The 27,220-nt window shown below is 40.0% G+C and overlaps 1 protein-coding gene across 1 annotated transcript in view; it reads right to left on the reverse strand.

Annotated features, from left to right (window-relative positions):
- LOC110830862 (uncharacterized) overlaps positions 1–16,877 on the reverse strand; it is a 58,756-nt gene extending 41,879 nt beyond the window's left edge. The window contains exons 1-2 of the mRNA XM_022066210.2: positions 15,672–16,877; positions 7,492–7,678 (exon numbers count right to left, since the gene is read on the reverse strand). Coding sequence (XP_021921902.2) covers positions 7,492–7,678; positions 15,672–16,560 — 1,076 coding nt within the window. The 5' untranslated portion in view covers positions 16,561–16,877. The remainder of the gene's footprint in view (positions 1–7,491; positions 7,679–15,671) is intronic.
- Positions 16,878–27,220: the final 10,343 nt, after the last annotated feature.

The raw sequence follows: 27,220 nt of genomic DNA on the forward strand, positions 1-27,220 counted from the left end.
CGGGTATTCGATTCTTGGTGAAATGGAAGTACGGAGTGACAGAGGAAGACGCATCGCAATTTGAATTAGTTGCTATGGCAACTGTAATGATTAAAGTAATGTCATACAAAACACGACGTACCTGGCAGAGCAAAGCACTTAGATACTGCCAGGTTAAAAACAGGGCATGGTTTAAAGAAAAAAACATTTTTAAAAGATTAGACATGGTTCTTCACAGGTACGATTTTTTATATGTTTTAGTTGAAGAGTGCAGAAATATTTATTATTTGTATGAAGATTTCTGTCTTCTGGGTTAGAAGACAGAATCTTCATACTCTCCGCTGTGGAAATCTCAAATCTCACATTTATTCACGTACACGAATCAATGGAACACATGACCGATTTTCGTTAAACTTTCATCAATATGTAATTGAAGGCACGTGAATTCGCAATATTCAGGCTTTAAACGACACCTGAATTAAGGAAGAGAGATAGTGTGAAGTAGGACGTGGTATTGTCATAGATCTAAATTACGAACCCCACTAAGGTCATCAGATTTTAATTGAAATATTTTTTTTCGAATTTTAAAAAATGCCAAAAAAAAGCTTGTTTGTCACTGCAGTGTCGCCTTGGAAACAACGTATCTCTGTGTGAAAGAAAATAGTACCAAGGAAAATTACGCATCCAGAGTCGAAAGAACACAACTGAAAAATATGTGTACTCTAACACGAAGCAACATTTTCACTCTGATCATGTGTCGTTTCCGAAGGGTTCGATGTTGTGTCTAATAACGTCTATGAAATTTCCTTCTATAGACGTTTTTCATATAGAAATGTCTTCTAGTCAGATTTCTTCTTCAGAATCAGTAAATATAAATGGAAGAACTCTTCCAGAAGACAAATTTTAGTTTCTCTTATAGACAAGATATCTGTGCTTTCAAAACGAGCTTCTTCCTAGCAAGAATGAGTAGAATAACGTGAAAGCCTTTCCTTCGGAACAAGCCACGATCGTTCTCATACACAAACTCACTTCTCTGTACAGTGCTCATTGAGGAGGCTATTCTGATGAATAAAATTCTCTGCTGTGATGAAGCTCGATCGCACACCAGAATTACAGAGGCACTCTTCGAAAGAGTTCTGCCTTGTTCACTTCTTCGGAACATACAGGCCGTGGTTTGAGAAAGTACGGTGGCCCGAAATGGAGGACAAACATTTAACTGAACTGTGCATGACCTCACACTTGATATCATTTATTTGTAGTTTATTTAAATATGCCTTCAGTAACTCAGACTATATAGTGTCGAATGACAGAATGATTAGCAAATAATAAAATGGAAAATGGATGTGGAAGGAAGCTGTTGTGCTTAGTTCCAAGGTATGCAAAGTTGTCTTTAAATTTGTTCTATACAAAATGGAGATTCCTATAGCTGATTCAGAAATATTCCTCTTATCAGATGCATGAGACTTCATGGAGAGCCAGGATTATTTAGCGACAGCAATTCCCGTTGGCTGCTAGGAAACAATTTTCTCCGCCAGTTCCAAACAAGATTGCAAAGAACAGTAATCAACGTTATGTAATCATCGTTCTGTGTTTAGACTTAGCTTTGGAAGTTCGTACCATAAGGAAATACGGCGTCGGATTTGCAATCTCTCCGCGTCTCTGTTTCGCGATTCAGACCAAGTGCGTCCGGATTGCGTGACGTGTGAGTACCTTCGCGCAGGGGGCACGGCGTGCACGTACTGGTAAGTTCCGCGGACCGCAGAATGTGCTGTCTCAGCCTGCACAGCTACTATTGATCGCCTCCACAAGAGGGCACCAAAATAATAGAAAAACCGACAGTAGCTAGATGTAACAGCCAACAGGTCAAGGACTTACCCTGGACTATATTAATGTTACAGGCACGGCCAGGAATATGAAGGTCCCAAATCAGTCAATACTAAACCCGTGCCTAAAACAGCACTACGTAATGAAAATGTGTTCTTAACCAAAATAACAGACGCATTCGAGCTGCTTTAGGACTTGTAGGATTTGAGGTTTTCACGGCGATGAGGTTGAGGATGGCTGTCTCCTGGGTTGTAATGCCGTGTAGTCTGGTAGAAGTTTACTGACGTTTCAGAGGTCCTCGCTGCCTCTATCATCAGGGTAATTATAACGCATGCAGTTCACACGAAAATTAAACAGATTAACAACATTTCAGGAACAAGTGGCAAGCCTAAAGAGATTGGTCATTAAAACGGAATATTATGGAAAATTATGACGTGTATGAAGAATGTGTACGGATAAACTATTTAACAAAGCATCAACACATGCCGGAAAGATGACACGACGGCTGAACGAGTTCAATCAAATAATTACCTCGAACTATTTTTAAATGCGAAGGATTTATTTCAAAACATGATGCAGGGACACCCCAGTTGAGAAACGTATAATATTCGACGCTAAATAATCTTACAGCCTTTGCAGATGCATTAAGAAACCTACGGACCGATTACAGAGGCCAAGATCAGACTGTAACACCGATATCAAACCTCACACAGCGATAATCTCTTGCATGTGTGTGTTTCTACAAGACGTATCACTCTGTCAACAGGTGGTCAAGTCGCGGGCGAGCCATGGCTCTCCTGCGCGTATAAAGCCGCGACGCACTTACGATGGCTTTCGGTCTCTATTAATTCTTCACATTCGCGTTGCTTGGTCGGTAGTTTAGATGCTTAGTTCTCTGGGGGGAAAATTTTAAAACGAGTAGTTCACTCACTACCAAACTCGTCTCTTGTGGCTATGTAAACCTCACTGTAGACACAACGCTATTGTTTCAAAGCTGGTCGCACTTCGTGTATGACATTAAATAATCATTTACCTTTCCCGTTACCTCGATAAATATAGGAATACAATATATCGAAAAATATTTAGAATAAATTCTGCACATACAACAACAAAGACTGTAAATGTGTTCCCACTTAATGCTCTGCTAATGCGCATTAACTCCCTTACAAAATTATACGTACAGCTTATAATTTTATGCAAATTATTAATATAATCCAACTTCAGAAACGATGCAATTTCATATTTACAATATTGACAAAGTCCAAAAGAACAAATTTAAAGAAATGTGAAATGCTATTTTAATGCCAAAATACTTAAAATTAGTTTTAAGTACAACAGAGATGTTGAGGAGACATTATTTAGTAATATGTAAACATTATTACATCTGCTGAACGTAAGACTGGATACAGTCTATCTTGAGGAAATTATTTCAACCAGTCTTGTATTTAATTTGATTTTCCTACAAAATCATTTGTAAAATGTGGTTTCTCAATGAATTTATTGCGTCATGACCAAACGGTAATTAAATATCTTACAACTCCACGTTTCTTTATGGAAGAAACGGCGATCCAATTTTCACCCAACAAAATGTAGTTAAAAACTGGGTAACACCAAAGACAAAATTAAAAAAGGCTTTTGAAATAAACTGAACAGAAGACGCTTCTTTGGAGATAAAAAGATTTTTCTTTTGTGCTAGTGACAAGTGTTTGATTATGGCGATCCTAGAGGGACGAGAAATAAAAATGTCCTATATTTACTTTACCATGCGGAAGGTGTACCCAAGAACAGACAAGCCATTATCAGATATAACAGACGGAAGGGAAAGCGTACAGAGGCTGTGGATGGAGAGGATATTCTCCCCGTACGTGACGCCGGAAATAACACAGAGTGTGATTTATTTGTATGACTGCTTCAAACTTTCTTCAGAAGTTGATAAAAACAGTGACTGGAGGTAGGATGAGTGTTTGGAGAAACAGGAAGACTTGGTGTTAGTCTGTTTTCAATCAGTCTGGAAAGCTTGAACGAAACGTTGAAACATGTAACTCCAAACACAAAATGGGACAGGTAGCGCTTGTCGGAAACTTGAACCTGACATTCTATTGCAATTTCAGGGGTCGTGTAACGCTGCAACATGAATCGAAATGGATGGACGCAAGGCAGCGGCCTTCGTTAAGAAAATCTTCCGGAATTCCTCTGAAGGGACTAAGGAAAATAATGAGCTTACAAGTCAGGGCACTGTGCCTGGATTCGAACAGAATATATTCATCCCTCCACTTCCAAACATCGCCAATCCAGGCCTGAAGGTGGAGGCAGTATGTATCTCCGAAACGTTGGCATCCACCGACAAGTCTACACGACGCCAAAACTCAGGAGACCAACACCGACATCTTCACAGCCGTGCTATTACATTACAGATAAATCTAACCAAACAAACTCATTTACTAAAAAAAGGCTCATTTTACAAACATTCTGCATGACAACATAATGTTTAATTCTTTATCACATGAAACGCCTTGCGACATGGCAAATACCTAACAAAGGGTTTTCTATTCATTGTCAGTATCTTGGCGAAAATATACGTCTCTGTTCGTACCTGAACTGAGTTCTTTGCTAACAGATATTGACATACGGGGAAGTTCGGACTTCATACAGGACACGCGATAACCCACCTAGTCTATCATTCTGGTAGTATCCGGTTTGAATCCCGGCTCGGGGCGGACTATTCTAATTGGAATTTTCTTTGATTTCGTCAGTCGCTCCAATTAAATCTCACAATGGTGCCTTAAATATGCCATGACCGGCGGTAACTTTGTTCAACATCACTCCCATTTAGTCACTACTCACACCATTCCATGCTACGTACCAACAGAAGTTGATACGGAGTTGAAAAATAAAAGAATGGTAAAAGATCTTGTTAATGTGAGAATTACTGCCGTGTCTGTCAGGTGGTTGGCGATACTGATAATGGAGATGGTGTATCGTTTTTGTTCATAATTTGTTTCAAAGAAAATTGTAGTATGAAGTTCACTTCAGTTCAGAATAAATTATAGTGAAATATGATACGTCGGGAATAAAGCAATTTAAAATTTAAATCAAGGTGTATGGTAATGGAAACAGTTTAAAACGCTTTACATTTAAATCGGGATTCCTTTAGAGTGATATAATGAAATCAATTTACTGCAGCTGAAAGACGTAACGCATGGAACTTAGTCTCTGCTTGGAATCTCAACACAGCGCAGGTCTGGTTATCGTATCCAGCAAATTCTACTTTGATCTATCGGTTCTATCGGAACTATAGCGTAATAAACGAATCAAAACAGTGACAAGAACAGCTTCGATAATTTAATTTTATGACTGTGTTCACGTCATTTATAATACCACGTCATGTAATACCAAAACTGCCTCCATCATCGGAGGTGATCGCCCTGATGAAGGAGGCAGCAAGGACCTCTGAAACGTTGGTAAACTTCTACCAGACTAGACAGCGCAACAACTCAGAAGACAGCCATCTTCAGACTCACCGCCGAGAAAACCTCAAATCTTACATACTTATTTCACCTTGTGATACTATATTTTCCGTGCAGGTTTTACTTGTTAAAATTCTCTATATGTTATTTTACTGGTTTATATATTTTGCTTGATAAACTGTTATACTTTGTAACAAATCATTTCAAAAGAAAATTTCTTATCCTTCCAAGTTTTCTTCAAGGTAAAAAAAAAATCCCCCTCAGCTTATGAATTTAAGAATGTTTTGGAGAAGAAAGTACCACCTCGCAATGAAACGAAGTTGAGGAACAGAATGAACACAGCAAGAGTTTATTGTGTCTTTTAGTTCATACACCTGTCGTTTTTCACAAAATCCATTAATCTGCTGAGAGCATCTGCACTTCAGACTTCTTATTGAGACATCAAAGACTCTTGGTCATCAACTTAGGAGTATGAATACCTGTTTAGTTTGTGTGGGGATCTCCAGCTATATACCTCAGCTACATCCATCCACCTCAAACAAATGTCGCCAAGATCTACATGGGAATTATTCACTCAAATGTCTCGTTCTTCGAAGTGAACGATTTCCAAGAATTTCCCTATCATATTCTGTACGAATTCCTTGCCTGCCCTATACAAAGATGTGTGTTTCGCCTATGTTACTAGCTTCTTCAAAAAGAGAAGTCTACTGTGTCAAACATTGGCCTGGAATTAAAAAAGATTTTTCTGAAGTTACGTGTTTGGAGCACAGCGCTATACGAAAGCGAAACATGGTCAGTGGGAAAGCCAGAAAGAAGAAGGGTAGAAACATTTGAAATGTGGTGCTATAGAAGGATCTTGAAAATTAAGTGGACTGGTAAAGTACGAAATGAGCTGGTCTTAGACAGGATAGGCGAAGGAAGAAGTCTATGGAAAAATCTTACGAGAAGAAGAGGTAAGATGGTGGGACACATTCTGAGGCACCCAGGATTGGTTAATTTGGTAATGGAAGGAACAGTTGAAGGGAGGAATTGTAGGGCGAGACAAAGATTGAAATATGTGACGCAGATTTTTGAGGATGTGGGCTGCAAAAATTATGTGGAAATGAATAAATTGGCGCAAGATAGACGAAAATGGAGGACCACATGAAACCAATCGAAAGACTGATGACAAACAAACAACTAGCTTGTAGTTATATTTAAAATAAAACTATGTACTGTGTAATCAAAATATATTATATTATCAACATGGAAACTGAGACAACGAGCTACGAACTACTGCCGCTGACAAATATTAGGCAATGTATGCCTCTCTGCCTGCTACCCCTCCCGATCCCCTGACCCCCTTGCCCCACAGGCTCACTCCGACTACTGTAGATGTAAATCCTACGCAGCCCCAAATGATCGATCCAAAAAATCTGGGAGACTGGACAGTCACGAGACATTTCAGCTGTACAAACAAATTGGAGGAACGGTGTCAGATTCGAACCTGGCACGGATTATTGAAAGAGAGAGCAAGCGAAGATAAAAGTGACTCCATCGATTACAGGGACCTGGCACAGACAACAGTAGCTGTTGTTATTAGAACTCATACCTAGCAACATTTAATTACGATTAAAGTGTGGATGAAAATTTAAAATGAAAAACTCCACTTGAAGACAAGTGTATCTCAGCGCAGAAAGTGTGGAGGAGGCTACCAATGGCGTGAGACAGCGTCGAGTCTCCTAACCCACGACTAAATACGCATCAATCCACAGTTACAACTCGCATAATGGCCAGAACATCGCGAGGTATTTCTGCGGTGCCGAAATATTGAAGTTCTGAACTCGGCCACGCACTGACTGCTGCGCGAAGCGGTGGAGTTCAACAGTCACCCCAAGCACCAGGGCATTATTATGTTTAAATCTAAATTAGACAACATATCATAAACCACTCTGCAAATTAAGTTAAAATATCTCATACAGCAGACTAATCGAGAAGTACAACTTACCGCCATGCCTCAAAGTCGCCAATCGCGTAGTAAATATAACTTATTTATGCCATAATTCACAATTTTACGGCCTATTACTTAAATCTCCGTGCTAAGTACAAGACTTACATCAGTGAAGGAACCATTATTCACAGTTTATTACGTCATAGTAGTTGGCTACTAAATTCTGTGAGAATATCAGTGTACCTTTGAGGCAGGGGTCTGTTTCTGACGTCTGTGCGACTTGACTCTTACCTGCTGGCGGTGGAGTTGACGCTGGTGTTGCTCCTGGACCGCCTATTTATGATGCTGTCTCCACAGTTGACAACACCGCCCTTGTTCGTGATGCTAAATGTCCGTAACCTGTAGAGGTCATCCCCGCAACGAGGGTTGTACGGCTTCTCTGGCAAACTGCACACCCTGGGTCTGATATGGTCAGGAACTGCAAACAACAGAAAGGAAGATATGATTTGATGTTTTCACAGCGGTGAGTATGAAGATTTCTGTCTTCTGGGTTATTGCGCCGTATGGTCTGGTAGATTTCCACCAACGTTTCAGAGGTCATATTGCCTCCATCATCAGGGCGAAACGGTGGAAATCTACCAGACTATACGACGCAATAATCCAGAAGACAGAAATCTTCATACTCACCGCTGTGAAAACAATAAATCATACGTAAAAAGAAAGGAAATGTGACTACTTTTTAACATGATATTTAAATTCGGTAAATTAGACAATCTGAGCTACTAAAGGTGGACTCTGCTCTGTGGAGTCAATTGCTTAGACTCAAACCCTCTGTGACAGCCATTAAAAACATACGTGTCGCAAACATTTCATATAAAAAGTATTCCCCCTGCGCATATGTGTTGCGTTTCTTTTAAACAAGACTGGAAATTCTTATGGATGTTTAAAATCAATTTGGTACTTAATATGTGCGTCAACATATATTACAACAGTTAAAAGGTTTAGATTGACAGTCTGGGGTATATTTTAGAACGTTTCACGTTTAATCCGTCGTTTATTGCTACTTTCCTATTCTTAAATCTCTAAACATTTCACTAAACTCTGCTAGTGTTATGACATACAAGCAAATACATTCCATTCCTGAGTAGTTTATGCATGACGACGACTGCCATCTGGTATGATACGCCCTGTAGTCTTTACCCCCGGGAAAGGACCCCGGTAGCAATTGGATAGGAGGCTGGGTGGGCCCCAGAGTCGGTCTGGAAGCAGAGGCTAGAGGAAAATTCCTCTGCTCCAGCCGGGGATCGAACTCCGGTCGTCCAGCCCGTAGCTAGTCACTACACTCACTGAACTAACCCGACACCTCGTATCTACTAAAATAATGTCGCTCTTTCAGAACTGAGAAAATGAAAAACAAAATTCTTTGGAATAATCATTCTTAATAATTCCTTCCTTTCAGTTGGAACAAAACAGATCAACAAAAAGTGTATGCTCAGAACAAAACGTAGGAACAGGACAAGGCTTTTACAGACAGGCTTATCGTTTTTGTTTTGTTTCCCCCCCCCCCCAAAGTGTGAATAGCAGCTGCGTCTTAATTAAATGTAGAAACTCTCAGTACAATACCAATTCATCTTGCGACGCCTGATAAGACCACTCTAAGCGATAGATTGTTTTGCTTTCAAGATTACTCAACGTTATTTCGTCTTAGTCAAGTGAGAAGACAGCTGTAATTACAATGTGAAAGTTGTTATAACTATATTCGTGATAATACTTGTTGCGTTTTAGGTTATTTTAAGACGATGTATCAAATTCCGATGTTATGTACGCTCGAGTAAGGTGTGGTACGTTGGCATGAATGTTGAGTAGAGACGGACGCCAATACGAAATTTTCCTAGAGGAACTGTGGACAACTATGGACAATTTTTCAGGGTAGTCGGTTCGCGTCCGGGTTTTCTAACTCTGCACAAAATTACCGAGGAAAATTTTGAGGTAGACGCCACTTTCCGAGCTTGTTCAATGTTATGCTGTCCTTGCATCACACCCCACTAACATGTTTAATACTAACAACCAACGCTAACATTTCGCTGATACTTACAGCGTTCATTTATCTGGATAAGGATTAAATAAATGGCCCTTCACTCGCACTGATCCTCGAGTGGAAGTTAGGAGATTTCGCTGTTGGAACATGAAGCAAATAAGTCAGAAAAACTCTGTTAACTGCTCTGAAAATGATTAGGGCACATAAATTTTCTCTTGAATATCGTGTAAACGGCTGTATAAAACATCAAGGCAGTGAGTATGAAATACACGAAGTTTGAAACATTCGCTCTAAATTATATCCCGTGTATAGTGATGAACGCAATTTGTTAATGTACCATTCTCCATTGTGTTCGGAATTCTATGGCATTTCATATAGATGAAAGCAAAACAAAGCTTTTTATTTGTTTTACCTAATCTGTACAACGTTATGAAGTTAATACGATCAATTCCCCAATTAACATTTCGCCAGAACGGATTGCAGTCTTCGGAGCCGTGTTAATAAACTTTATATGCCTTGTCTTCACTTTCCATGATCCAATTACGGACACAAACACTAATTGATGATGTTTCTTGAAATTCGATATAAAGTACACAACTCAGAGGGCCACCCCATCATGGAATTTTAACTCCGTACCGCCGTCATTGCCAGCTGGTAAGACAAGGTAAGTCGCTTTTCCGGCGTCATGTCGGATTGCATCCCAAGTATATTCTAAGCTAAGCGTGGTGTCTAATGTCAGCGTCGGACAATCTGTGTTTCAACACTGCTAGTCATTTTGCCAGCATCGTACCATATCGCTTCCAGAACTGTTTCGTCGTTTGTCATTCTGTCAGCATCGCGACACTCGTCATCATCGGTCCTCCAAATGTAATCATGAGTCAGCGTCTCGACGATATGCTTCGCGACGCTCTGCATCGTTTTGCCAGCGTCGTGTGTTTTTCGTCTGGTATTATGAATCACATGTAGGTGTCACGACGCTTGGCGTCTATTTTCCAGCGTCTTGTCAGCGTAGAGTCTTGTGGCATTCATAGGCTCATTTGTGCAAAATATGACATCATATAACGGAATCACAACGCCTACCGACGGGCTAATGGGTTCTTACATGTCATGTGTGTCTTTACGACGGTCACGTGTTGTTGAGTATTATGGAATAATCTATCCCCTGAACCCAAATTCCTTACCGAGAATGGAACCCCAGAGAGTTACAGGGCTTCTGACCTTAGTTTCCGTAATCTCCTCTCCGAAATGAACAAATTTTGCCTTGGCACCGCTTTTCTCTTGGGTTCAGTTTTAGAGCTTCATAAAATTTCGTTAGGACTCGTCTGTTTCTATAATCTCGTCTTCGAAACAGACTACTTTGGTCTAGGCGCCATTCTTCTGTCGTGCTTAGTTTCCGATCCACGGGAAATGTCCTCAGTCGGAATCGAACTCAGGACTCTTTTTCAGTTTTAAACCTCGTATGATCTCTTCCTGGTTTCATGACATGAGCATGTCAAGTTTGGTGTCAATTGGTATATCCGTTATTGAGCTCGAAGCGAACGAACACATGAACCTAAAATTTCAACTGCAAGGTTGTTAGGCGAGCTTTGATTTTAAATGATTAATAAGCAGGCTTCAACGTTTTGACCAGAAAACAAGCAACAAAACCTACAGCTTGTACTGCACTATAAGAAAAATCTTCAGGAAATCATGAATTGTTTTCTTAAGTTGGCTGTAATAATTCACGTGCAAAGGGTTTCATTGTTCATGAATTTTAAGGGGCAAAGAAACAACTTAAAATGGCTAATATTTATTTTATAACCCGACAGCTACTGCAATCTGTTTTCATTACTGCAAGCGACTCTTTTGTCAAGCGAAAAGAACGGTTAAGGATACAAAAGCAACAAAATAAGAGAGAGAAACTTTTGAGTGACAAAATTAGCATGCGGGCAGCTTTCTAGACTTTACAAACGTCATTCTTCATAAAAAAAATGAAAACGCAATTTAATTTATGTTTATTTTCTAAAGAATAAGATGGAAAAAACATCAAGAAATCTCATCTATTTTCTGAATTACGTTCTTGCATTTTAATAGAATTACGTTTAAATAGTGCAACTTTGAGTAATGCGGTTAAGAGAAAGCAATTGTTCGTCATAAAATTGCAAATGATGGCTACTTCATTACACTAAAACAAACCGTTCAAATATAAATTTAAGTTAGAACTCCACAGAGTTGGTTACATAGGTTGATGTAATAAAAAGAGATGAAATACCCGACGGATGCAAGGGACAGGGTTTGTTTCAAAGGTCGTCATCCTTTAACGATAAGTTCGTCTATATGTAGTGCAGTTTTAATACACGAGGCTTTAAGCGACGGAACCATTGCTGGATTCCCAATATGTCTTGTAAGAAGTATCTGACAGAGCCAAGAATAAATTTCTTAAGTTTAAAATTTGAAGCATGGATCTGAACTATTGTTCGATGAATCGATGGCAAACAACATAGCAACATCACTAAACATCAAATAGCATGTAGGAGCTATAGAATTTTATGGGCACTAACTTATGATTCAGCTACCAGACTCAGGTAACCCCCCACACACACACAAACTCCCTCTACCCACTAGATATAAGGCTGGTACAGCGTCACAACTGGTCTGGATTTTGTGGCGGAAAGAAAAATCACTGTCCACGCTAGACATCGAAGGCCAGGGGTCCAGCACACAGCCTGTAAATTCACTGACAAAACTGTCCTCCCTCACATTACTTCAGAGAAGTAATTTACATTCGGATATTTCTTAAACGACCAAATAACTATCGGGAGATGTGCAATACCTATGCCCCATACAGTCCACCCAACGTCACTTAACTAACAACCATGTCACAAAATCCACTCGTCCATTACCCGGCAATATACTTCAAACAAATATTTTATGCTCGCCAACAGCCTTAATAAACATGCCAGTGGCGAGTAAACGACAGTTGAAACTGTAGCCATATTAAAATTCATATCGATAAAACAAATATTCGTAACATTTACCTACATATTTCTCAGAGCTTTCTCTTGTCAACTCACCAGTGTATACTGAAGACGAAAATTAACCATGTTCAATCCCGTTAGGTCATACCATGAACGCTAAATACATTTAGCAGACTTGGACCACTGAGTTTTACGTAACTCGGGTGCAATAGCGGTTTGATGCTGTCAAGCGACTTCACTGACGCGATCCAAAATGAATTACTGTCTTCTTAAAACAAACTCATAGGAATATACCACTTCCTTCAATTTACACACACTAAAATAATTCACAGTTCTTACAGCTTCCACAAACCTAGCACAATTTAACCGTGATCAAAATTTTGATACAGTTTTAACACACCCATTGAATGGAAGATTGTCGAAACCCCAAACTACATCCCACAGGAACAATACAAATCTGACGCCCGTTTAGAAGTGCCGAGCAGGAATAAGACTGTAAAAGTGTACTCTTTTGAGTACGCTTACATTCAAAAGGTGAATGTCGCGTTTGGAAGGAAGTGGGGGGAGAGGATATCGTGGTATAATTCAAGGTGAATCTGCTATATCGGTATCAGTCTTAAGTAAAAGAGTAAAACCAAGAAAACTTCAGTGTAAATAAACAGATCTCCAGGCCAAATTTTTAACCCGTGACCTCTTGTATATGAAACAAGAGTACTAACCACTCGATTGTGGGCTTTTCTTTATAACTAAATGCATATTTAACTCAATTTCCGCTGATCTTGACGGTCGCGCGCATTAAAGTGTGTGTGTGGGATCAGGCAACCTCAAAACGAGCATCTGCCCCAAGGCTTTATCTTCGTGTTATCCTCAATGGAAAAGCCCTTTCCATTGGCTGATCCTCCATTCAAGAAGTCCTACAGCGTCTCTGAAGATTATTTTCTTCATCTTCCCTCCACGGACTAGGATCAATCTCTTCAATGCACCTTCATGTGGGACTAATTCACAGGGTGCATGAATAGCGAGCTTCGAAATGGCAATCCTACCGTCACACATTCGCATAGCTCTCAACTCACAGACTTCGCTATTTAACGATTCAACTAACATTGTGGTAGCAGAACCAGAAGATTAACACTGATAACACCTAAGTCCGCTATTGCATACGGTTCTGAGCCAGCGTCATGTATATATATCATCTCCAAAAGCTGTGCACCTAAGATCGATCTTAATGTTGCCATTCCATATAATTTAATCTTGGACGTGGACGTTCTCCAACAAAAGTCTCTATCTATTCAAGTGTCTTCTCGTTCTAGCTACATGGCCAGTCCACCGTGGAATCTTAGCTTAACAATACTAGGAAATCTGTATTGGCTATGGGGTTTCCTTGTATTGTAAATAACTGTGTAACTGAACAATTATTGTTCTCTTACGTTAAGCTTCTTACTTCCAAACATTAAATTTCACGTGTGAGGTTGGTGTTTGTAGCGGAATTTGAATTACTTTATAGATGTCCACATCACTTTCCTTTAATTTGTAAAGCAATGCTTACAAGATCTGTGTTACTGCCTAACCGCGCATGAGTTAAATCACTGTTTGTTACAGTAATCCTTTAAACTTTGCTCTATCGACTATATGTGGTACTTTAAACCCTTCAGGATTTAGAACCGCACTCAAACATTCTTTTATAATTTACTGAAATTTCGTGGAATCAAGTTATAAATACTAGGTAAACAATTTCACATATTACTCAATTATTTTCGTTGACAGATTTGTGTATCTGTCATACTTATTCATTCAAAATTATGTAAATATTAGACTTTTACTGCTTCGAATAAGGACTAACTTGCTGCCTAACTTATATGGGACCAACATTGGCACGTTTTACCCCGTTGTCTGCAATGGGTCGTCCCCCTAGATTCTGTTTATTTTCCTTCGTGTCCAACTTATCCAAGATAGTGACAAATTAACTACGCGCGTAAACTACTAACGTAATCAGACATTTTCACGTTGGTACAGTGCGGGATTCAAAACGGCCGTGCGTTATGTATAATGCGAGGAGAAACATACATGTCCTGACCCATCAATTCCGTTTTCAGATTGTGAAATGTGTATGAGAACTGGCAACATTAAAAGTAATTAACTCTGATATGTAACTGAAGTTTTAATATTAATCAGTCGACAAATCTGATGTCAGATAAAACGGAATAACTGGAAAGAAACTTTTACAATCCGTGGGTTTCTGGCGCTCAATCGAATCCGTAACGCAATGGTGGGCCCCAGTTACTAATCTTCATTTCATTTGTCAAAATAAAGCAATGCTACGTAAACACCCACACAATTTCTACATTTCTCCACCCACGTCACCTTCTGTGTGTTGGCAATATCACCCACACCTACCTGAATCTGCATATCCTTCGCAGCAAGACTCCTTTGTAACTTACTTTACATATTTATAAGAAAATAAAGGCTTGCGATATCATATCTGCGTGTCTGTCCCTCCCCTACATATTGAACCAAGGGCCGCATTTGCATAAAACTTAGTGTGCACATCACGCCAGTAGAGGTAACCCCACATTTGTACTTTGAATTTACTGTTATTTTAATTCTGTGTTTTGAGTGACACCTACTGTAGACCTTTTCTTGAGTTAACTTCCTTTCGAACGTAAAATAACATGGCTGCCGAGCGAAATCTATATTTACACTTCTGATTTGATAACTAATAAAACAATGGAGCTGGGCGTGTGAAATGTTGTACACAAACAGGCCATCAACACATTTTTGTTCATATTTGCTTTGCTGTTTTGTTGCTGTATCATAATTTGTAATTTAGCTAGTAAGACTTGGTCATGCGAACACAGTGCCGAGTTATCGCTCCTATCTACTTGTCTACGAAATTTATGTTTCAGGATTAATTTTGAGTGAGAATTGGTGTAAAACTCTTCGTATTAAGCAAAATTCCCACTTTCATTTCAATTAACACAATGAACAAACGTGTTCGGGAACTATGAAAAAGTGGATAAACAAAATGCAAAACTGCTGAATGTTAAAGTAGGTGGTATATATAGTTACCACTATGTTATAAAGAGTTAAAGGAAATGGTATGTACCTTATGTACACTGGACAAATGTGACGCATCCTATACATAACAAACATGTAAAGAAAAACAGCGTAGAACACAAGACATATCAAAAAGTTGTAAAGATTATAATAAAACGGGGAGTTAACCTCCAATACAACGCTAATACTTCATAATCAATAAAAACATTATAATGAAATCTTCTCGGACCACCAGCCGTGTAAGGTGGTCTACGAAACGTCGGTGTTTTCTCCATTAAACCACTTTACACGGCCGGTAGCCCGAGAAGAATTTGTTACACTTGGTCGCCGTGAAAGCTTCAGATAAAAAAACATTACTTCTTACACAGTGGGTTCAAGGGAACAAAGAAGGCCCAGCAAAATTATGTGCATGAAGAAGTTACCTGGTAGTTCGAGGAAGTTTGATTTCCTCCTCTGGCGTCCCCGAGGATTACTACTGAAGTTAAGTGGACCAACGTCTTCGGCGGATGCTTGGGACACCTGCGAATCTCTGCTGCCACGGCGCGACGCGAGATACGCCAGTCCTCCGCCTCCCTTGATACTACCCGCCCTACTCCGCGGCGAACACGGTCGGGACAAAGAGGTTGCAGTAGTGGAGCATTCTTCCTCCATGAGATCTGTCAAATCTGAAGTAGATCTCCGACATCTGGTCCAAGAGGATGACGATGTGGAAGCGGTATCGGTTGAACTTACATCGTGAGCACTGCCCACGACAGAGTTCTGAAGAGTGCCAGTGCTCGAAATGTTTGAATTCGACGAGAATGAACCGCTACTTCCCTCAGCCCTACAACTTGGGCTCCGTGACCCAATTGAAGACGATCTGTGGTAACCGTTTGGACTCCTAGGAGCTGCGCTTGGGCTTCTGGGCCCAACGGGACTCTTAGGTCCGAAAGTGAAATGACCGGAACTCTTTGAACTACCAGGACTTTTGGGGCCAAATGCAACTTGTTGTCTTGGACTATTAAGACCTCCAGGACTTTTGGGCCCTACGTTGAAATTAACAGGGCTCTTCGGACCACCGGGACTTTTCGGACCGCAGTTAACATTAGTAGGGCTTTTAGGGGCACCAGGGCTCTTAGGGCCAAAATTGAAATGAGTGGAACTTTTAAAGCCTCCGGGGCTTTTAGGACAATGGTGATTCGGACTTTTTGGTCCTCCAGGGCTCTTTGGCGGAGCAAAGTTAAAATAACTTGAGCTTTTTGACGCAGCTGGACTGTTAGGTACTGGACTTTTAGGGCTTACAGGATATGTACCAGGACTATTGACTGCCATGTTTAAGTAAGATATTTTATAAAAATGTCGAGGTAAATTTCGAGTTCGGCTTAAAACATAGTGCAAATTTGAAATCTTAATACTGATAGAAATCTACGCCGGCGCAGATTAAATAGATGAAAATACGTTGCTTCAGTGTCCGGTTTCGAGTGTTAATGGACGACGCTTCTGTTAATTTAGACAGCTTGCTGATTCACAAGAGGAAGCACAAAGCGATCACATTTTCGCGTCGTTTCCACGGACAACGAGCGTCTCCGACAGCAGCGTCTCGACGCGACGCCACTAGGCCGCGCACTAGCTAGCGTGTCACATTTCTGATCGGCCGCGCTCACTGCTTCGCTAGGTAGCCGAGCTACCAACCTGTGCGCAATTTCGGGTCCCACATCCTTTGGCTAGTCGAAAAATAGTCCTGCAGTAACGGGTCAGAACCCTTCATCATCAAAGCGAGAAAAGCAATAACCTTCTCAATTAAAATGTATATAAATGAGAGGAACTCGGTCAGCTGAATACGGAATAGCGCAACAGGCAATTTGATTTTTCATGTGACCGGATAAGACTGGACCATTACTTCTGAGTTCAGAGTAAATGTTCTCTTCGCAAAACTTGCAAGTAGTATCTGTTTACATTTACGTGGCTAACAGACTTCTTAATCTTTCTGTGACTCTAACGTAAACACAGGCTGCATTAAGCCATGCATAATTACACAAAATATACCTTCTATTCCCTAATTAAATTCTTATCTCCCTTTCAGTTTGTGGTCAATTATTCTATGATATATTTCCAGCTTTACCTCCACGGTATACATACGCTATCATATCGTACTTATTAGTCCGTTATTATCTCTTCCACCTGATTTGATACATATCACATTCAGTGCGTTTATTTTCGTAGTTCCTGGAAAAGCCTAACTTTATGAACATGAGGTAACAAATACCAGACCTCCACCACGGGTCGTTGCCACCCAGGTTAATTTGTATAAACCTTCTACAAGCCACCATTTTCAAATTTACAATGGTTCAACCATCGGGTCTAAATTAAAACACAGCTCCAATAATTACTGCACCGATAATGAGTATTTCTACCACAACGTCTGCCTGCTATTGATTTGTTGTTATTGTTTTGTTTTAAATGTACGTATTTTTAACAAGGGGAACAAAATAAAAAGCAGTAATTTTCCAAGCTGCTCTATTGTACCAAATTAACACAAACTTATATCCTGTTTCTGGCATATCCAACATTATTCGTGGACAACACTGACGAATTTATTTCTAACAGATGCACTATAAATAAAATATTTCTCATTACATAATATGCATATTAGGGAAATATGAAAATATAATGAATCAGCGCCAACAGCTACTTGTTGTTATAGAAACTACGTTTCAGCTTAGAAAAAAGTGTTTTTCTTTCCTACAACGTTGTAATTAAATCCTGAATATCGAAGGAACGTGGGAAGTTAACTGAAACATGCATGAGATGTCTATTAGATTTCATACAGGTAAACATTTACTCGATAAATTTCCAATTCACACTAATATAAAACAAAGAGATTCATTCTCTATCCTATCAGAGCAATGATGGAAGCACCTATGAAACGTCGATAATCTTCTACCAGACTACAAAAACTGTCAAAAACTGAAATGTGACCTAACTCTCTTCTTCCGTCATGTCAAATCTTAAGGAATTTGCTGGACAGGATTCACGGACAAAATTATGCCTCCGTTACTTTTTAGAATAAATCCTCTAGGCTCCAATGAAATTCTGTTACGTTGGACATCACTGCCTCAAATTCTTCCCGAGTGCATCACATTTCGTGGAGGACTGTACCTGAAGGTTTGCCAATAATCCGTAACCCAACGAGGTAATTGAGTGTTGCTTAATCGTCACCACTCTTTCATACATCAACCACTTTTCATCTGTTTCGCTTGTTTCATTCAAACTTCAATCCAGTTTTATCACATATTCACCCCTTTCGTCCATTACTATTATGAATTATAACACATCAGTCGTATACTTCGTTCGTGTTCATACTTCGCTGTAAGATAAATAAATGATTTTAACATTCTTACAAATCAAAAATAAAATTCAATGTGACAAACTACTAACCTATTATTGCATTCTTGAGTTATTTAAATAATGGGATAACGTTGAACTTCATACGTGGCTTGTGGTGAACACAGTAATAAACCTTATAAATTCATAAAAGAGTGAAATTTCCTGACTGATTGAGTTACTGTTAGCTTCTCAGCAAAAATCTTCCTGCATGAAGTTCGTTAACATGCAGCTCGAATAGGTGAAGCAAGAAAAACCTGCAGAATTTTGGTAGCGAAGTGTCGTTGAAGGTTGCCACTTGAAAAAGGAGACGAAAGGACCAAAACGGATTCTGGACAGATTGTGAGGATGTGAAATGTAATGACCTAGTTCAGTATCGCGACCAAATGTGGCCTTTGGTACTAGTTAGATACGGATTAAGTGGTCGAATCTTTACTTAGTCAGTCCGTTAGTTAGTTAGTTAGTTAGTTAGTTAGTTATATACATACTTACAAATAAAGGTTCTGCCTTCGTTTTAAGACACGGTGGCAAGAATCTGGACAGAATCCATTTGTGCAAAATATACTTTAAGAACAGATTCTAGCTACAATCCTGTTTAAATATATACACGAAAATTTCCAAGAAAATTAGGAGTTTTTGGAATTGAATGAGATATAAAAGGTTCTGGTCTGTTATCCTACATTAATTTATTGAGCGAAAACAAGAAAAAAAATTGTTTTATTCTGAAAATGACCCATAAATGCCCTCTGTGGGCAAAATTCAAACATTCTGAACGTTGAAACAGGTGGGTTTTGAAATATTAACCAGAGGTCCCATCATAGGTCTGGGGTAAAGACAGTAGAGTTGGCAGCAATGAAAGACGCGCAAACGCATACGTGGCTCACACAGCCTCCCATTGCCAACAGGTAGCTGTAATGGGATGGGGGTTTACATGGAGCAGGCGGTGGGATCACGGGGGCGAAAGAGGGTTGAGGAAAACTGTAAGGGATGAGCGGTACCGGAGACCCCAGGAAAAGCCATTATCGATCAATTTGTTTGCCCCTAGACGCTGGTATATCTTTATTGGTTCAACGTTTGAGTGAGTGAAGTTTACTTAACTGGTTCTATTTAACCACCTTCTCTGTTCGTGTTCACAGTCATTAACGGAAGATTAACGTTTTGCTTTTCTGATAACCTCGTCTTGATCCAATTACAACTCGAATTTCACATAATTTTACCCAGCATAACCGCAGAAGGCACAATTTTAAGTTTATTCTGCCACGAGAAATGATTATTTTACATCAAAGAAGTAGAGTAGGGCCTGTATTACACAGCAAAGACTGCATCGCAACGCTATATGCTTATTCGCTTATCAAACGCCCTCATAATCGGAGAACATGTTGCCATGAAAAATACAATATAGCCTACAACACGCAAATCAAGATCTGTTTGCAAGTAATCTTAGCATATTTACTCTGAATCAAATACATAAATGCCTACTTAAATACTGTAATGTATATAATTGAGTATTAATTTTTACTGTAAAATGTTGATGTCATTCAACACATACGAGTACACGATATTCATTCCAGATTTAAACCGTAATTCGTATGATTAAAATAGATTATACCATACAGTATATTAATTACTTATTCACAAAAGAATATTTAGAATACTTACAAAGAATTAACGTACTTTTCACTTCACCAAAAGAATTAATGCAAGTTTTAACACAGAAAAAGTTAACAAGCTTCTCGCCTTCCCCCTTTCTCCTCAGTTTATACATTCCCCCACTTCTTTCCTTCCTTCGATTTCCCCCCCCCCCCACCATCTTCCTCCTTTATATCTCTCGCTTAAGTTGAAGTATTAGCTTCAATTAGCACAACAGATTTCAGAACGCAATTTCGTCAAAATAACGAGGAAAGAGTTGAGTAATACTATTAGCAACTTAGACGTAACATGATGAGATGACTGATCTGCCTTATACACTCTCTGCCCATCATTAGGGAAATTACTGGCTTCTGGGATATTTCGCCGTACAGTCGGTCAACTTCTGCGAGACTACAAGGCGTAATAACTCTGAAGACGAGATCATCTTCACACTATCCGCCGTGAGAATCTGAAATCTCAAGTCATTTGGGAGTTTGCACAGATGATGGATTCACTCAGAGAACACAAACAGCTTCCGACTTCGTATCCATTTAACTGCATCAGTGATACATACCGTGACATTATCTGTATTGATTACTGAAGAGGCGGGACATCCCCTCTTACTCGGGTTGCCACGATCACTTAAAAGTTACACAACGCTACGCGACACACTAGACACGTCAAATTCATTCCGCTTATTATTTACAATACGACTTATATAGTGCTTTATTGTATTCATATATCCTTAAACCTAGCCAAGGCCTCTTCCTCCCCATTCAAAATCAACCTAACCGATCACCCTGATAGCGGAGGCAGCAAGAGCCTCTGTGCTGTCAGAATACTTGTGCAACAACCCAGAACACAGTCATCATTTACCTAGGTCTTGCCACGAGGTTTATATTCATACTAGAGCAGAGCGCTCCTTTCGGAGCCCCTCGGGGGGTTGGTCAAGTTTTTAAAATATTGAGTAAGAAACTAAACCAACCCCCCTCCCCCCCCCGAATGGAGGGTTAAAACACTTGACCAACCGCCCCTGCGGGGGGTTGGTCATGTTTTAAAATCTTGAGTAAGAAACTAAACCAACCCCCCCGAATGGAGGGTTAAAACACTTGACCAACCGCCCTTCGGGTTGGTTAGTTTAGTGTCTTACTCAAGTCATTTGTTTAATCGGCATTGTTGTGTTGGTACAACAATGCCGAGTAAACAAATATAACATAACATTGTTTGATGACGTCATTTTTTGATAGACGACAAATCACGAATTTTTATAGAAAGAAGAAAGAGATGACAATGGGTGATTCTCCAGTTTGGGTGTTGGACACGGGGCAACAATCCCTTTTCAGTAAAACTGGCTTCTTGCAAATATAATCAAACAGGTTTTCTGGCACTACAAATATTTCAAAAGGAAACGAATTTAGTCGTTCTGTTACTTCAGCACTGGTTTTATGCTCGTATTCGGTGCTTCTCAAACTTCAGCCCGAAACGTGAACATCAATCTCATCAGTCTGTAAACAGGGCTCAGTAGGAGTTTCGGCGTCTTCTACAAACACTGAGATATTTATGAAGTACGTCGTGGTAATATCTAGGGCACCACCTGTTTGAACCCTTCAGTAATGAGTAATTTGGTGTTCTCCACAGACTGCTTATTATGAAGAGACAATGACATGCTCCCCCCCCCTCATAACTGCTATAAAGTAATTATGACGAGTACTGAGAGACGCTTCATATGTCACCCCACACAGCGTTCCTCCACACATTTCGTAAACGGCTTTGTGTCATGGGTTTGTAGTCGAGGTAACGTGCATGATGCTGAGAAACAAATGCTTTCAAAATATTACACGGAAAGAGAAAATTTGGGAGACCTGAATGTTGATGGGATGCAGGGCTGTTTTGTTGGAGTCGGATTCGTGGAATCAGAGTCGGAAGCAATTTTAGGTGGAGTCGGAGTCGGTAAAAATATCTCGACTCCGACCTCGAAATAAAATCTTAAGAACAATTTCTATACCGTGTGAGCCGCCGACGTGTCACGCGTTGAGTCACATGGTGTGGGAATAACTTTGGCTCCTGTACCTTAAGAATACAATCTGTCTACAAATCAACCGATTTCTGCAATAACCATTAGACTCATACTTAAATATAGGTTATAAGTCTAAAAAGTAGCCTGATGATTCACGTGGTGGTGATGAAATCTCTTATGGTGCCATTTACCATTTTAGTAGGTTTACCCTTATTAATCCTTCTCGAAGGTATCACCACCTTGTCGAAGGCAATCTGCCGGGTGAGGAGGCTTGCGTGCTCAAATGACCCTTAGGGCTATGCCGGCCTGAGCTTCGGCTCATGGTAGGGTCACCCAAGCCGGACAGGTCTAAGGAGATGCGCTAGACTAAGAGTGATACCCTGGTCCTCCAGGTTGGGGGTTGGGTGTAGGGCTAACAACCTTTCACCTTTAAAAAAAATATGTGTTACGAAAAAATCAACCAAGCCTCGGATCAGGACGGACTCTTTGGCACGACCACGGCAATTGAAAAAGGACATGAGATTTGGTACCTGGAACATTAGGAGCCTCTATAGGGCTGGGGCACTGAAATCAGTGTGTAGGGAATTAGGGAATTATAAGTTAGACTTAGTGGCAGTGCAGGAAGTGCGATGGGAGGGGGAGGGCACGATCCCAGTGGACAATTTTACATTTTTCTATGGAAAGGGGAATGACAATCATCAGCTAGGGACGGGTTTTTTTGTTCATAGCAGAATTAGGGCAGCAGTTAAGAGAGTAGAATTTGTTAGTGACAGGTTGTCTTACGTAATTTTGGAAGGACGTTGGTGCGACATCATTGTCCTTAATGTTCATGCCCCAACTGAAGACAAAAGCGATGATATCAAGGATAGCTTTTATGAAGAATTGGAATCAGTATTTGATACATTTGGCAAGTATCACATGAAAATTCTGCTAGGAGATTTCAATGCAAAAATTGGGAGGGAGGATGTCTTCAAACCCACAATAGGCAGCGAGAGTCTCCATGCACTTAGTAATGATAATGGCGTCAGAGCAGTGACCTTCGCTACGTCAAAAGATTTAATTGTAAAAAGTACAAAATTTCCACACCGTGATGTTCATAAATACACTTGGACTTCCCCAGATGGCAGAACACACAATCAAATAGATCATGTTTTAGTAGATAAGAGAAGGCAGACAAATGTAATTGATGTGAGATCATTCAGAGGAGCAGATTGCGACACTGATCATTATCTGGTGGTAGCAAAAGTGAGGGAGCGGCTTTCAGTAAGTAGACGAACTAAACAAAATTTTGACACAGAAAGATTTGATTTGAAAAAATTAAGTGAGGGAGAGGCAAAGGAACAATATCAAGTTGAAATTTCGAATAGGTTTCAAATTTTAGAGACAAATGAGGATAATGAAAGTGTGGACATCAACAGGGAGTGGGAAAATGTCAGAAACTGCATCAAAATTTCAGCAAAAGAGAAACTAGGATACTACAGGAGAAAGCAAAATAAACCGTGGTTTGATGAAGAATGTTCAAAATTAATAGATCGAAGGAAGCAAACAAAATTTCAATGGTTGCAGAACCCAAACAAAACAAATGCGGATAATCTATGTAACGTGAGACGTGAGGCTAGTAGAACCTTTAGGACTAAGAAAAGGGAATACCTGAAGGGCAAAATTGCTGAACTTGAGACAAATAATAAGGAAAAAAACATCAGAGACCTGTACAGAGGCATTAATAACTTTAAGAAAGGATATCAACCCCAGACTAATTTGGTAAAGGATGATAGTGGCAATTTGCTTGCAGATCCAATAAAAATTGTGAATAGGTGGAAAAATTTCTTTAGCGAGCTCTTAAATGTTCATAATACTGGTGATATTAGACAGATTAAAATGCATACAGCTGAACTGTTGGTGCCAGAACCTAGCTTAGATGAAGTGGAACTAGCCATTGGGAAGTTGAAAAGTTATAAATCTCCAGGAATTGATCAGATTCCGGCCGAATTAATTAAAGCAGGTGGCAAAGGGTTGCATATGAGGATCCATAAGCTTATTCAGTTAATTTGGGATAAGGAAGAGATGCCACATCAATGGAAGGAATCCATAATTATTCCTATTTATAAGAAGGGGGACAAGACTGAGTGTGGTAATTACCGAGGAATATCGCTGCTATCAACCTCATACAAAATTCTATCCAACATTCTTTTGGCAAGATTAACCCCATATGCGAATGAAACTATTGGGGATCATCAGTGTGGGTTCAGACGAAACAGATCAACGATTGATCAGATCTTTTGCATTCGTCAGATACTAGAGAAAAAATGGGAGTTCGGTGGGACTGTACATCAGTTATTTATAGATTTCAAAAAAGCCTATGACTCTGTGAAGAGAGAAGTGCTATATAATATTCTTATTGAATTTGGTATACCAAAGAAGCTAGTGGGTCTAATAAAAATGTGCTTAAATGAAACCTGCAGCAAAATTCGAGTAGGTAAATATGTATCTGAGACATTCCTCATCAAGAACGGTCTAAAACAAGGAGATGCTTTGTCTCCCTTGCTCTTTAACTTTGCGCTAGAATACGCCATCAGGAAGGTCCAAGGTAGGCAGGAGGGTTTGCAATTGAACGGGACACATCAGCTATTGGCATATGCTGATGATGTTAATTTATTGGGGGACGATATAAATACAATAAAGAGGAACGCAGAAGTTTTACTAGAGGCTGGTAGACAAGTGGGGCTGGAAGTAAATTCAGAAAAAACTAAGTACATGTTAGTATCTCGTCATCAGAAGACAGGCGGGCAAAATTATCTTAGGGTAGCTAATAAATCCTTTGAAAGGGTTACAAAGTTCAAATATTTGGGAACAACAATAACAAATCAAAATGATACTTGTGAGGAAGTTAGGAGGAGACTAAATTCCGGAAATGCTTGCTACTTCTCAGTCCAAAATATTTTGTCTTCCCGTCTGATTTCTAAGAACCTGAAAATTAAAGTATACAAAACAATAATCTTGCCTGTTGTTTTGTATGGGTGCGAAACATGGTCTCTCACTCAGAGGGAGGAACACAGATTGCAGGTGTTTGAGAATCGGGTGTTGAGGAGGATATTTGGGCCTAAGAGGGAAGACGATGGGGCGTGGAGAAAACTGCACAATGACGAGCTTAAAAATCTGTACTGCTCCCCCAGTATTGTGAGGGTGATTAAGTCGAGAAGAGTGAGATGGGCGGGACATGTAGCGCGCATGGATGGGACAAGAGGTGTGCACCGGGTACTGGTTGGGAAACCTGAAGGGAAGAGACCGCTGGGGAGACCTAGACGTAGATGGGAGGATAATCTCAGGCGGGATCTATGGGAGATAGGAGTTGAAGGAAACTGGATTTTGTTGGCCCAGGACAGGGTCCGGTGGAGGGCTTTGGTTAATTCGGTGATGAACCTTCGGGTTCGGTAAGCCATCTAGTTAGTTAGTTAGTTAGTTACCCTTATTAATACATATTGAGCTTTTACGAAAGAGTTTTGGTCGGAGTCGAATTCGAAGCCGGAGTCGGAGATTTTAGTACTGACTCCACAGCCCTGATGAAATGAAAAACACTTTTATCAATCTTAAACAAATAAGATGTGAGAATGTAAACGGATATTTTTCCACGGCAATTAACATTAGGGTTCTACACCAGGGAATTTTTCGATTTACTAAATAAACAGTCAAATAGTTGCTCAGGGATGACCACAAACCATAGATATGGTTCTCTACCTAGGGCTCTGGTAGACTTGCCACGGACATAAGTCAAAACACAACTCGGGCATGGAAACAGCAACATTCTTTGTAAACAAATGCAGGATAAAGAAAGCAATTAACGCCAGCAGGGTAATATTATCATCTGCCATAAACACAAATATCCCTTTAGCATAACACGCACTTCGGCTCAGAATCGAACCGGCTACCTCTTAATGTACTAGCTAACCGCCAGATGTATATGACTTGTGGAAGGCGGCCGCCCACGGCATCGCACAGAGAAATCACGCACCCGGCTTACTGTCTGTGCACCGCCCTAGCGTTGAATGTGGCAAAATCATACGTTAGTTCCGTAAATTTCCATGTCTGAGATAATTCATGTTAGCTGAAATCTCAACAAGCCCAATTGTATTCTTGTTCATTATTAATACGCACACCACAATAACAGTTAAAAGTCAGGGGCAGCTGCAAATACAGGAAAAAGGGGAACGAGGAAGCAGAAATGATTAAAACGTTGCCGAGCTTCACAAAATGTTAAGATACCTGCGCCCCCTTGGGGACGGCGCTCAGTTGCGTTACCGATTCAGCTATCGAGTATTTGTTACATTCCTGTCTGAGACATCGCTCGCTCCGTTAAAACGCACATAATGCAAAAAATCGTCACAAACAGTTACGAAAGACAGAACACAGTCGTTATTTAAACTGCACATTAGATCATGGGTAAAATTCCATAATTGTAAAAAGACACAATATGACTTACCCTTAACCTCTCACTATGGACGACAGCATTTGCAGTATTACGCGTGCAAGGTTGGCTTTTCGTTGCAAGAAGTCAAACAGTTCCTTCCTTCGATGGCGATCTAATCACTGCTACAATAACCATACTTTCTTCCACTCGGCACTGAATTCGCTCAATTTTTTTCGTTTCTGCAAAAACCTACCTCAAACACATGCACCATTTTCGCGCTCATTTCCAGCCACAGCATAGTCAATACCGTTGCCTCCGTCTGTCACCTCTACTGTTAGTTATCTGTGCACTTCCGCTTGTCGATCAGCTAGTGGCCAACTTCGTAAACAAGAGAGTGAGAAAATGTTCACTAATTATGGATGGCATAATTTTGCAAATGTGTTCTTTGGGTTACTTAGATGCCTGACAATGATATTTGCATATTGCCAATGCAAATCTATTATTGCAAATATAGCTGTCACAAAGCTCTGCTCTTTGTTAATATAGTCACCCTATGG

This window comes from Zootermopsis nevadensis, unplaced genomic scaffold, assembly GCF_977971745.1.
Source record: "Zootermopsis nevadensis isolate Lab colony 2312 unplaced genomic scaffold, Znev_1.0 Znev_ptg000004l, whole genome shotgun sequence".
Lineage (NCBI taxonomy): Eukaryota > Metazoa > Arthropoda > Insecta > Blattodea > Termopsidae > Zootermopsis > Zootermopsis nevadensis.